The sequence below is a fragment of the Procambarus clarkii genome, chromosome 62 (genome assembly GCF_040958095.1).
Source record: "Procambarus clarkii isolate CNS0578487 chromosome 62, FALCON_Pclarkii_2.0, whole genome shotgun sequence".
NCBI classification, from domain to species: Eukaryota; Metazoa; Arthropoda; class Malacostraca; order Decapoda; family Cambaridae; genus Procambarus; species Procambarus clarkii.
Genome location: NC_091211.1, coordinates 6197987 through 6212804, shown reverse-complemented (window position 1 = coordinate 6212804; position 14818 = coordinate 6197987). Strand labels below are relative to the sequence as shown.

Here is a 14818-nt window from a genome sequence, read left to right as displayed (position 1 = left end):
GAGAGCAGGCAACATTCTTCATCTTGAAGATTTTGCTAATCACGACGCTGGCTTATCGGAGCTCACCTGGCCCCTATTTACGTCGAATTTCTGATAAAATTAGCATATTTCGAAGTAAAACTAGGTTTTTTCAACTTCAACAACCAGCACCGACATTATAGTGAACAAATATGTTACATTTTTTGTTTACGTACGTAATTCTAAGGAATACTGTGTGTGTTTAGCTTTCTTTGTCGCGCGGAGATGCGCTGACACTTATTGTATATATTTAAATGAATTTACCCAAGGGCCACTAACTATCTTAGTGGCCTCGACGAGGACAGAAAGTCGGCGGCTTGTTAAAGGGCCCGCCAATTGTCTTAATGATATTTTTTAGCTTGATTTTAATATTTGCGGCTTCAGCGGGTAGGCGGTTCGATGGGTTTATAACCCTCTTGGTGGAAAAAACATCTGTTTTCTGTCCAACTTGAGAGCACATACTCTTCAACACTATATCTGTGATTGCCCTGTTATCAGTGACTTTATACCAAATGTTATGATTGACTTTATACCAAATGGTATGAGTTACTTTGAGCTCTGTAATTATTTCTTACACTAAGGAATATTGGAAGATATTCTTGTGCTGCACCCAGATTTTGTCAGTGGGGGCTAATAGATCAGCCTTATATATTTTGTTCTCTCCTGATTCCATGTATGACTGGCCGTCCTGTGAGGTGAGGATGTTGGATGAGCTTGTAGCTGGATTTTTTTATATACACTGTGTGGTCCTTCATACAGAATATAGAAGCAACACATTTCTGTGTAAACCTAAGCATGTTAAAAAAAATACATTGGTTGAGAGTAGTCTTGTAGAAACTGGTTAGAGTAATTATAATATAATATTTCCATGATTCAGTGCTTACCTCTTGTGAATATCGTGAAGCTGTTGTTTAGTCAGAGTTGATTTGTTTTTTGTATTGAGGCAGCTATTTTCTCCCTTGATTTCATGTATGTCTAACCATCCTGTGAGATGGGAGTATTAGATGAACTTATAGCTAGTTTTTTATCTACACTGTTAATCTTCCATATAAAATAGCGTAGCAGCACATTGCTGTGTATACCTAAGCTTCTTAATAATAAAAAAATCAGTAATGAAGATTTTAAATTATAGTTTGTATTATTACCAGTATTACCCTTATTAAATCATGTTAACCATGGATCATTAAGATCTCATGTTGATATGTAATAGTCATATTTCATTTGAATCATTCATTAAATTGTGCATTATGTCTCAATTTTTCACTTCTTTGGATACACTGTACAATACAAAAAGATAGGCTAAAAATAAACCAGAAATATTTCTTTCAATATATTTTTTATTTAAATAACTGCATCAATATTTTTACAGCTTTGATATCCCCAGAGTCAAACTTAATCTGTGTAAACACTATGCAAATAAAGGGACCCAGTCTATGGAACTCACTCTCTAATGAGTTGAAAAGCTGTTCAACTTTTGCCTCATTCAAAAACAAAAACAAAAAAGTACCTAATTTCATCTTCATAGTTTCCTACCTTGTGCCTTATTAAAAATTCTGTATTTACCTCATTTTTATTCCTATATTTTCTATACTTGCCTTCCTATTCTAATTCAAATTTAAATATTTATTCAGGTAAAGTACATACATACAAGGTGTGATACAAAACATTGATGGATTTATAGATAGAGCTAGTACATACAATGCCTAAAGCCATTGTTGATAAAGCCTATATATGCCTATAATGCCTAAAGCCTGTATTTGACTATATTTATTCTATAATTGCCTCATTGAAAAACAAAACCAAAAAGGGCCTAATTTCATCTTCATAATTTCCTACCTTGTGCTTTAAAATTGCACTGTATCTAGTGCTACCCAATCCCCAAATCTTTATGTACCTAATCCAAAGAACTTTACCATTGTGATCGTTGCTGTCTTCTTATATGTGCTATCAAAATGCTGTATTGTGCCTATTAATCTTTGTTAAATTACCAATCAAGCTGTCAGTGCAAATCAATCAGAGCTACTGATGTGCTCTAATATAGCTACTAATCTCTCTTATCTCATTTTTCCTTGCAATGTACCTGTTATCATTTTATAAACTTTGCTAGAATTTACCTACTTAAAATTATATGGTAGATTAAGGACCTGCCCGAAATACTGCGCGTACTAGTGGCTTTACAAGAATGTAAACACCATGCTATGTATCCTCACAAACCCAATGTACCTTCTTGTATATAAATAAATAAATAAATAAATAAATAAATAAATAAATAAATAAATAAATAAATAAATAAATAAATAAATAAATTACTTATTGTTACACATAGCCAAATTGTGTAACAGGAAGAGGTCTTGACCCCCTACTTCCCCCTCTCTTTTTTTTAACAGGTCATAATAGTTCATGCAGTCATAATTATTGGTTTAAGTATTCAACGAGAGAAGTTTTTGAGTTTTTTCCCTTCATACCTAACATCATTTGTGCAGTGGGGTATTTGGTGATAGTAAATGCTCCCACCAGCCACCTTCTCATACTTCTCATATATTTCATGTTCCCCAGTGTTTATTTACTTAATAACTACTGGTATAATATCTTGCTATTATAAAACTAATTCTAATATAATAAAATATATAATAATAATAATGATAATAATAATAATAATAATAATAATAATAATAATAATAATAATAATAATAATAATAATAATAATAATAATAATAATTTATTTAGGAACAGTACATCCATAGTTGCAGCGTTACAGTACAAACATTCTGTTAGATTTAAAGATAGAGGTAGTACATACAATACCTAAAGCCACTAGTATGCATAGCGTTTCAGGCAAGGTGAGGTGGGAAAAAAACACTTAGACTAAAACTTAAAAGTAATTGAGCTTAAAGTATAAATTGTGTTGAATGAGTGTTGAATGAAAAAAATATTTAAAAGATAAAAAAAGGAGGGAACATGGTAGAAAACAGCCAATATACAAGTTGATCAACAAACAGTATTTTTTTTAAATAGTAAGACATGGGTTTTTTGACATAATTGGGAAGGTCATTCCACATTCTGGGTCCCTTGATTTGTAAAGCATTCCTTGTTTGATTAAGTCTAACTCTTGGAATATCAAATAGGTATTTGTTTTTGGTGTGGTGCCCATGAGTTCTGTTACAACCTTCTAGGAAGTGTTGAAGGTCAGGATTGACATTACAATTCAGAGTTTTAAATATATAGAGTACACAGAGAGGATGTGCAGTGACTTAATATCTAACATATTCAGAGATTTGAGTAAGGGTACCGAGTGCTGTCTGGGGCCAGAGTTAGATATTGTTATAATAGCAGCTTTGTGTTGGGTAATTAGAGGACGTAAATGATTTTGGGTAGTAGAACCCCAAGCACAAATACCATAGTTGAGATAAGGATAGATTAGAGAGTAATAGAGCGTCACCAGGGCAGGGCGAGGAACATAATATCTGATCTTAGAAAGAACGCCAACAGTTTTAGAAACTTTTTTTACTATATTTAGAATGTATCCCTGGAAATTCAGCTTATTATCGATGAGGACACCAAGGAATTTACCATCAACTTTACTACTGATTTTGATATTGTTTATTCTTAAATAAATTTCATTTGAGGATTTATTACCAAACAAAATATAGAAACTTTTGTCAATGTTAAGGGTGAGTTTGTTAGCAGTTAGCCAAAGAGGAACTTTATTTAGTTCAGTATTCACAGTGACATTTAGAGCAATAGGATCAGGACTGGAGAAGATGAAAGTTGTGTCATCAGCAAATAAGATTGGTTTGAGGTGTTGAGAGGCATTTGGAAGGTCATTAATGTAGATGAGAGTGCCAAGTATGCTGCCCTGTGGAACACCGATATTTATAGGTAGTGTCGGAGAAATTGAATTATTCACAGAAACGTAATGGAGCCTGTCAGTAAGGTAGGACTGAAGGTATTACCTCTGACTCCATAATGATGTAATTTAAGAAAAAGGTTTTGGTGGTTGACAGTGTCAAAAGCCTTACGTAGGTCCACAAATTTCCCAACAGGGAACTCATTTTTTTCAATAGCTGCATGTATCAAGTTAATCGTACTAATAAGTGCATCGTTAGTGCTTTTTTTGCGTCTGAAGCCATATTGACAAGAGCTAAGTATATTGTGCTTGGCTAGATAAAAGTAAAGCTGCTTGTAGATTAGTTTTTCAAATATTTTTGACAGGTTTGGCAAAATTGATATAGGTCTGAAGTTGTTGACATAAGTGAGATCACCACATTTATGGGCTGGAGCTACTCTCGCTTTTTTTTAGAATATCTGGAAAAGTTTGGAGTTCAAGTTACTTGTTGTAGAGCAATGCAATGGCAGGGGCTAAAGATCTGGAGACTCTTTTATGGATTAGAGTTGATATCTCCGCAAGAGCACTAGACTTGATTTTAAGGGAAAGGATTATCTCATTTACATCAGTGGAATTGGCGGGCATTAGGTACAGAGACTGTGGGTAGTTACCTGTAAGATAGTCCTGAACATCAGTACTGGAAGATGGAATATCATTAGCAAGGGATGACCCAATGGATGAGAAGAACCTATTGAATTCAATTGCAGTGTCAGTGGCTGAAAGCAAACCATCATTATTGGACAGGATTATTGATTTGTTATTTAAAATCTGTTTTGATCCCAATATTTGTGAAATTGTGCTCCATGTTTTCTTGATGTTGCACTTTGTTTGAGTAAATTTATCTTCGTAGTATTTAATTTTGGCTCTTCTAATTTTTTTAGATAGTAATGATCAGTAATTCTTTGAAAGTTCTTTGGAGACGATACCTAACCTATACTTCTTCTCATGTTCATGTTTTTTTATTAATAAATTTAAGTATCCCCTTTGTAAGCCAAGGATTTTTTAGCCTTTTAGTTGTGACTTGTTTCGCTAGCATAGGACAGTGGTTGTTATAAAGGCTGAGAGTTTTTTGAAGAAATGATTGCACTGCTTGGTTGATGTCCCCTATGGTACCTAATTCGGACTCCCAGTTGATATTAGCAGCAGCATCTGTAAAATTTGCTTTAGAAGTTTCATTGGGCAGCCTAAAGCTTATCTTCCTTGTATCTAGAAGTGGTTTGTGAATGTTGGTTAGCAGAAATGTGGGGTAATGGTCTGTAGTGCTATCAGTGATTATTCCTGAAGTAAGCGGAGAGGTTATGTTGGTCCAGATGTGATCAAGAGCTGTGGCAGTACTATCAGTGATTCTAGTAGGTCTAGTGATTAAGGGTATGAGGAAACAAGAATTCATACAGTTGAGGAAACTAGCAGCAGGAGGGTTATCAGGCACGCAGAGGTCAATGTTAAAGTCCCCAGAAATAATTAAGTGGTTTTTGTTCAGTCTGTTCTCTAGTATTAGATTTCTAAGGTTAGAGTTAAATTCAGTCACATCAGTGTTAGGAATTCTGTAGACTGCTCCCACAGTCAGGACAGCCTCACTACCCTTGACTCTGAAACAGGCAAATATTTATTCTCCACAAGGGTCTCTCTAGTTTTAATTACATTTAAGCAAGTCAGTTCTTGGTGGTAGTAAAGAGAAGTACCACCACCTCTTTGTACAGGACAACAGTTATGAATAGCTGAGTAGTTAGGTATGTTGAAGAGTTGAGTAATATCCTCTTTTAACCACTTTTCAGTAAACACAATAAAAGAGAATTTGTTGTCAACCGTTTGAATGACGGCATTAACATCATCAAAGTGTTTGCTTAGAGATCTTACATTCAAGTTAATTACAGAAACATTGTGATTACACTTTAAAACATTGTTCACGTCATGTACTGTATAATACCTGCAATTATGATCATTAAAGTGATGATTGTCATAGATAGTAGATAAGAGGTTTAGGTCTGGGTCAATGCTAGGTCAATACTGGGTCAATGCTAGGTCAATACTGGGTCAACATATTTAATACAAGATTCAAGCAGAGAATGCAGCCATATATATATATATATATATATATATATATATATATATATATATATATATATATATATATATATATATATATATATATATATATATATATATATATATGTCGTACCTAGTAGCCAGAACGCACTTCTCAGCCTACTATGCAAGGCCTGATTTGCCTAATAAGCCAAGTTTTCATGAATTAATTGTTTTTCGGCAACCTAACCTACCTAACCTAACCTAACCTAACTTTTTTCCGCTACCTAACCTAACCTAACCTATAAAGATAGGTTAGGTTAGGTTAGGTAGGGTTGGTTAGGTTCGGTCATATATCTACGATATTTTTTACTCTAATAAAAAAAAATTGACCTCATACATAATGAAATGGGTAGCTTTATCATTTCATAAGAAAAACATTAGAGAAAATATATTAATTCAGGAAAACTTGGCTTATTAGGCAAATCGGGCCTTGAATAGTAGGCCGAGAAGTGCGTTCTGGCTACTAGGTACGACATATATATATATATATATATATATATATATATATATATATATATATATATATATATATATATATATATATATATATGTCGTACCTAGTAGCCAGAACTCACTTCTCAGCCTACTATGCGAGGCCCGATTTGCCTAATAAGCCAAGTTTTACTTAATTAATATATTTTCTCTAATTTTTTTCTTATGAAATGATAAAGCTACCCATTTCATTATGTATGAGGTCAATTTTTTTTTATTGGAGTTAAAATTAACGTAGATATATGACCGAACCTAACCAACCCTACCTAACCTAACCTAACCTATCTTTATAGGTTAGGTTAGGTTAGGTAGCCGAAAACGTTAAGTTAGGTTAGGTTAGGTAGGTTAGGTTGTCGAAAAAACATTAATTCATGAAAACTAGGCTTATTAGGCAAATCAGGCCTTGCATAGTAGGCTGAGAAGTGAGTTCTGGCTACTAGGTACGACATATATATATATATATATATATATATATATATATATATATATATATATATATATATATATATATATATATATATATATATATATATTTAGGGGTAACACCACTGGTTTAATAAAAGGGACCCACATCCTCGAAGAAGAAAATAAATAGTGTTCAGAGAAGACCTTGTGGATTCTCACTGAATACTTTAATCTTTTCCTCTCCTACCACCCCTATTATTTTTTTTATTTGATTTTATTGCAATGTTACAGTTTACAGAAAACACACACTTATATAACAATATACCAATCAGTGTTCGAAGACCTCGTCCAGTTCCTCGGGGGTCGGGTGCGTACCCAAGATACAGCATGCATTACCCCTCTGAACAGCGACACTGAGGCGCTGGAACATAAAACTGGCCGCTCTTGGGTCTCTAGTCTTCCCAATGAGTTCCTCGCCCAGCTCCTTCAGGAACTTAAGTGCACATTTACCCCAGGCGCCCAGAGTCTCAGAGCCTATTGGCACGAACCTGTAACAACGTTCTAGGTCCCTGTACTTGTTAGTTTTCTGGGTCTCCCTGAAGGTGGCCGCCCCGCCTCCCTCAGCTGCGCTGTAAGGTAGATAAGTATCAGCCAGTGTGGATGCAGTATACCTGCAGTGTCTTAGTGTGTGAAGGCTATACCAGCAGTGTGTTAGTATGAGGAGGCTATACCTGCAGTGTCTTAGTATGTGGAGGCTATACCTGCAGTGTTTTAGTGTGTGGAGGCTATACCAGCAGTGTGTTAGTATGAGGAGGCTATACCTGCAGTGTCTTAGTATGTGGAGGCTATACCTGCAGTGTCTTAGTATGTGGAGGCTATACCTGCAGTGTCTTAGTATGTGGAGGCTATACCTGCAGTGTCTTAGTGTGTGGAGGCTATACCTGCAGTGTGTTAGTATGTGGAGGATAAGAGTATGAAGATGCTTAGTATGAAGAGGGAGTAGACACTCAAACACTGTGTACTAGATGTGTCTTAGTATAAAGAGGCAGTACGCTATCATACACTTTCTTAGAATGATGAAGGTAAATGCAGTGTGTCAGTATTACGTGGCTATACAGGCCAGGCTTTGCTACCTCATTCAAGGAAATGGTTTCAAGCCAGCAAATAATTAACATAACTAAACTGGCTGAGGTATTGAATATAATGAGACACTTTACGACAGGTTGTGTCACGGGGGCGAATACAGTTCTCAGGAACATCGGAGCACGAACTGTCTGCACGGGACCTGCCCATTGATGAAGACCACGTAGTGGGAGACTGTCCCCCGCTAACGCCGCTCCCCGCCTCCCATGTCAGGGGATTTATCCAGATTCCCGTCACACTTCCACCAACAGCATCCCCGAACGCCATGGTAAGTGGTCATGTGTGTTCCTTCTCTAAATCTCGGTAGAATATTATTTTATTTATTTCAGTCTGTTCATCCGCAAACACACGTAATTATAGGAACCTCTGGGAGGAACGTACACACATAGACTGTTGCACACTTGTGAAAATAGTTGTTTGTGCACTAACTTTTTTATGACACGGGGAGAAAGAAACTACAAAACTAACTTTCCTAGGACTAATCTAGCATATATGTGTTGACTTTAGGCTTAGATGGCAATTATTAGGCCTGAAATGTTTTTTTAACCATTGAACAGGTTACGTTTGGATTAGTAGTTAATGTTTAAGTCCCTAGCATGCTCTCTCCCTGGCATTCCAACTGTGTAGTTAATGTTTAAGTCCCTAGCATGCTCTCTCCCTGGCATTCCAACTGTGTAGTTAATGTTTAAGTCCCTAGCATGCTCTCTCCCTGGCATTCCAACTGTGTAGTTTATGTCCAAGTCCCTAGCATGCTCTCTCCCTGGCATTCCAACTGTGTAGTTAATGTTTAAGTCCCTAGCATGCTCTCTCCCTGGCATTCCAACTGTGTAGTTAATGTTTAAGTCCCTAGCATGCTCTCTCCCTGGCATTCCAACTGTGTAGTTTATGTCCAAGTCCCTAGCATGATATCTCTCTCTCTGGTATTCCAAGTGTACAAAAGTACAAGTGAGTACAAGTGTCCATATACACGCTCCACCAGCAGTTGCTGTAAGTGTCCATATACACGCTCCACCAGTGTTGCTGTAAGTGTCCATATACACGCTCCACCAGTGTTGCTGTAAGTGTCCATATACACGCTCCACCAGTGTTGCTGTAAGTGTCCATATACACGCTACACCAGTGTTGCTGTAAGTGTCCATATACACGCTACACCAGTGTTGCTGTAAGTGTCCATATACACGCTACACCAGTGTTGCTGTAAGTGTCCATATACACGCTCCACCAGTGTTGCTGTAAGTATCCATATACACGCTACACCAGTGTTGCTGTAAGTGTCCATATACACGCTACACCAGTGTTGCTGTAAGTGTCCATATACACGCTACACCAGTGTTGCTGTAAGTGTCCATATACACGCTCCACCAGTGTTGCTGTAAGTGTCCATATACACGCTACACCAGTGTTGCTGTAAGTACTATCATTTCCTTGGGACTGGTTGTCTTTCAATTTTACTGTTACATAATAGGTTAATCTGGAGGAGATATTGGAGTTGCTTGTATTGTGTTAAGTTAGATAACAGCTGCTAGCTCACCTCATCATAACGCCCAGACTGGTACGGTCTCATTGTTTTCAGGTGTTCCTAAAATCAAACTATAGGCTGCAACCAACTAACGTGTTGTGATACACTCCCGCGAAAGAATGTTTAAGAATTTGGAAAGGACACAATGGAAGATCTCCATTTAATGACAAAGTTTACTGACAGGAAAACAAACACAGCTTCACTACTCTACAGTCTACCCTGGTCACAACAGCACGGGAGGTTCTCTTCACCCTACACACCCTCAGGTTTTCTCCACCCAGTACACACAGGTGTATTGTGGTACATAACCACCCTCCCAGTACACACAGGTGTAGTGTGGTACATGACCACCCACCCAGTACACACAGGTGTAGTGTGGTAAATGACCACCCACCCAGTACACACAGGTGTAGTGTGGTACATAACCACCCACCCAGTACACACAGGTGTAGTGTGGTACATAACCACCCACCCAGTACACACAGGTGTAGTGTGGTACATGACCACCCTCCCAGTACACACACAGGTGTATTGTGGTACATAACCACCCACCCAGTACACACAGGTGTAGTGTGGTACATGACCACCCTCCCAGTACACACAGGTGTATTGTGGTACATTCTCAACCTCCCAGTACACACAGGTGTAGTGTGGTACATGACCACCCTCCCAGTACACACAGGTGTATTGTGGTACATTATCAACCACCCAGTACACACAGGTGTAGTGTGGTACATAATTACCCACCCAGTACACACAGGTGTAGTGTGGTACATGACCACCCTCCCAGTACACACAGGTGTAGTGTGGCACATGACCACCCTCCCAATACACACAGGTGTAGTGTGGTACATGACCACCCTCCCAGTACACACAGGTGTAGTGTGGTACATGACCACCCTCCCAGAACACACAGGTGTAGTGTGGTACATGACCACCCTCCCAGTACACACAGGTGTAGTGTGGCACATGACCACCCTCCCAGTACACACAGGTGTAGTGTGGTACATGACCACCCACCCAGTACACACAGGTGTAGTGTGGTACATGACCACCCACCCAGTACACACAGGTGTAGTGTGGCACATGACCACCCTCCCAGTACTCACAGGTGTAGTGTGGCACATTCTCAACCTCCCAGTACACACAGGTGTAGTGTGGTACATGACCACCCACCCAGTACACACAGGTGTATTGTGGTACATGACCACCCACCCAGTACACACAGGTGTAGTGTGGTACATGACCACCCACCCAGTACACACAGGTGTAGTGTGGTACATGACCACCCACCCAGTACACACAGGTGTAGTGTGGTACATGACCACCCTCCCAGTACACACAGGTGTAGTGTGGCACATGACCACCCTCCCAGTACACACAGGTGTAGTTTGGCACATGACCACCCTCCCAGTACACACAGGTGTAGTGTGGTACATGACCACCCTCCCAGTACACACAGGTGTAGTGTGGTACATGACCACCCTCCCAGTACACACAGGTGTATTGTGATACATTCTCAACCTCCCAGTACACACAGGTGTAGTGTGGTACATGACCACCCTCCCAGTACACACAGGTGTAGTGTGGTACATGACCACCCACCCAGTACACACAGGTGTATTGTGGTACATTCTCAACCTCCCAGAACACACAGGTGTAGTGTGGTACATGACCACCCTCCCAGTACACACAGGTGTATTGTGGTACATGACCACCCACCCAGTACACACAGGTGTAGTGTGGTACATGACCACCCTCCCAGTACACACAGGTGTAGTGTGGCACATGACCACCCTCCCAGTACACACAGGTGTATTGTGATACATTCTCAACCTCCCAGTACACACAGGTGTATTGTGATACATTCTCAACCTCCCAGTACACACAGGTGTATTGTGGTACATTCTCAACCTCCCAGTACACACAGGTGTAGTGTGGTACATGACCACCCTCCCAGTACACACAGGTGTATTGTGATACATTCTCAACCTCCCAGTACACACAGGTGTATTGTGGTACATTCTCAACCTCCCAGTACACACAGGTGTAGTGTGGTACATGACCACCCACCCAGTACACACAGGTGTAGTGTGGTACATGACCACCCACCCAGTACACACAGGTGTATTGTGGTACATGACCACCCTCCCAGTACACACAGGTGTAGTGTGGTACATGACCACCCTCCCAGTACACACAGGTGTATTGTGATACATTCTCAACCTCCCAGTACACACAGGTGTAGTGTGGTACATGACCACCCTCCCAGTACACACAGGTGTAGTGTGGTACATTCTCAACCTCCCAGTACACACAGGTGTAGTGTGGTACATGACCACCCACCCAGTACACACAGGTGTAGTGTGGTACATGACCACCCTCCCAGTACACACAGGTGTAGTGTGGTACATGACCACCCTCCCAGTACACACAGGTGTATTGTGATACATTCTCAACCTCCCAGTACACACAGGTGTAGTGTGGTACATGACCACCCTCCCAGTACACACAGGTGTAGTGTGGTACATGACCACCCTCCCAGTACACACAGGTGTAGTGTGGTACATGACCACCCACCCAGTACACACAGGTGTAGTGTGGTACATGACCACCCTCCCAGTACACACAGGTGTAGTGTGGCACATTCTCAACCTCCCAATACACACAGGTGTAGTGTGGTACATGACCACCCACCCAGTACACACAGGTGTAGTGTGGTACATGACCACCCTCCCAGTACACACAGGTGTATTGTGGTACATTCTCAACCTCCCAGTACACACAGGTGTAGTGTGGTACATGACCACCCACCCAGTACACACAGGTGTAGTGTGGTACATGACCACCCTCCCAGTACACACAGGTGTAGTGTGGTACATGACCACCCTCCCAGTACACACAGGTGTAGTGTGGCACATGACCACCCTCCCAGTACACACAGGTGTATTGTGATACATTCTCAACCTCCCAGTACACACAGGTGTATTGTGGTACATTCTCAACCTCCCAGTACACACAGGTGTAGTGTGGTACATGACCACCCTCCCAGTACACACAGGTGTATTGTGATACATTCTCAACCTCCCAGTACACACAGGTGTATTGTGGTACATTCTCAACCTCCCAGTACACACAGGTGTAGTGTGGTACATGACCACCCACCCAGTACACACAGGTGTAGTGTGGTACATGACCACCCACCCAGTACACACAGGTGTATTGTGGTACATGACCACCCTCCCAGTACACACAGGTGTAGTGTGGTACATGACCACCCTCCCAGTACACACAGGTGTATTGTGATACATTCTCAACCTCCCAGTACACACAGGTGTAGTGTGGTACATGACCACCCTCCCAGTACACACAGGTGTAGTGTGGTACATTCTCAACCTCCCAGTACACACAGGTGTAGTGTGGTACATGACCACCCACCCAGTACACACAGGTGTAGTGTGGTACATGACCACCCTCCCAGTACACACAGGTGTAGTGTGGTACATGACCACCCTCCCAGTACACACAGGTGTATTGTGATACATTCTCAACCTCCCAGTACACACAGGTGTAGTGTGGTACATGACCACCCTCCCAGTACACACAGGTGTAGTGTGGTACATGACCACCCTCCCAGTACACACAGGTGTAGTGTGGTACATGACCACCCACCCAGTACACACAGGTGTAGTGTGGTACATGACCACCCTCCCAGTACACACAGGTGTAGTGTGGCACATTCTCAACCTCCCAGTACACACAGGTGTAGTGTGGTACATGACCACCCACCCAGTACACACAGGTGTAGTGTGGTACATGACCACCCTCCCAGTACACACAGGTGTATTGTGGTACATTCTCAACCTCCCAGTACACACAGGTGTAGTGTGGTACATGACCACCCACCCAGTACACACAGGTGTAGTGTGGTACATGACCACCCTTTCAGTACACACAGGTGTAGTGTGGTACATGACCACCCTCCCAGTACACACAGGTGTAGTGTGGTACATGACCACCCTCCCAGTACACACAGGTGTAGTGTGGTACATTCTCAACCTCCCAGTACACACAGGTGTATTGTGATACATTCTCAACCTCCCAGTACACACAGGTGTAGTGTGGTACATGACCACCCTCCCAGTACACACAGGTGTAGTGTGGTACATGACCACCCACCCAGTACACACAGGTGTAGTGTGGTACATGACCACCCTCCCAGTACACACAGGTGTAGTGTGGTACATGACCACCCTCCCAGTACACACAGGTGTAGTGTGGTACATGACCACCCACCCAGTACACACAGGTGTAGTGTGGTACATGACCACCCTCCCAGTACACACAGGTGTAGTGTGGTACATGACCACCCACCCAGTACACACAGGTGTAGTGTGGCACATGACCACCCACCCAGTACACACAGGTGTAGTGTGGTACATGACCACCCTCCCAGTACACACAGGTGTAGTGTGGTACATGACCACCCACCCAGTACACACAGGTGTAGTGTGGTACATGACCACCCACCCAGTACACACAGGTGTAGTGTGGTACATGACCACCCACCCAGTACACACAGGTGTAGTGTGGTACATGACCACCCTCCCAGTACACACAGGTGTAGTGTGGTACATGACCACCCTCCCAGTACACACAGGTGTAGTGTGGTACATGACCACCCTCCCAGTACACACAGGTGTAGTGTGGTACATGACCACCCACCCAGTACACACAGGTGTAGTGTGGTACATGACCACCCACCCAGTACACACAGGTGTAGTGTGGTACATGACCACCCTCCCAGTACACACAGGTGTAGTGTGGTACATGACCACCCTCCCAGTACACACAGGTGTAGTGTGGTACATGACCACCCTCCCAGTACACACAGGTGTAGTGTGGTACATGACCACCCACCCAGTACACACAGGTGTAGTGTGGTACATGACCACCCACCCAGTACACACAGGTGTAGTGTGGTACATGACCACCCTCCCAGTACACACAGGTGTAGTGTGGCACATTATCAACCTCCCAGTACACACAGGTGTAGTGTGGTACATGACCACCCACCCAGTACACACAGGTGTAGTGTGGTACATGACCACCCACCCAGTACACACATTGCGAGGACCAGAAAGGAAATTTCCGAAAGAGAAATTATGAAGAGATAAGAAAATTCTTAACGGAAATACCTTGAAAACCAGTATTCAGAGTAAAGTCTGGGCAAGGCATGATGGCTTACGTCACATAAAATTGTCAAA

At 41.5% G+C, this 14818-nt stretch overlaps 1 protein-coding gene across 2 annotated transcripts in view; it reads left to right on the top strand.

Moving 5' to 3' along the window:
• Window positions 1-14818, top strand: part of LOC123766633 (murinoglobulin-2) — a 585294-nt gene that overhangs the window by 283892 nt on the left and 286584 nt on the right. For both annotated transcript variants that reach the window (XR_011223484.1, XM_069308162.1), the window contains exon 10: window positions 8112-8300. Coding sequence is in view for 1 of the 2 variants with exons in the window: in XM_069308162.1 (XP_069164263.1) it covers window positions 8112-8300 (189 nt within the window). In the remaining variant the exon portion in view is untranslated. The remainder of the gene's footprint in view (window positions 1-8111; window positions 8301-14818) is intronic.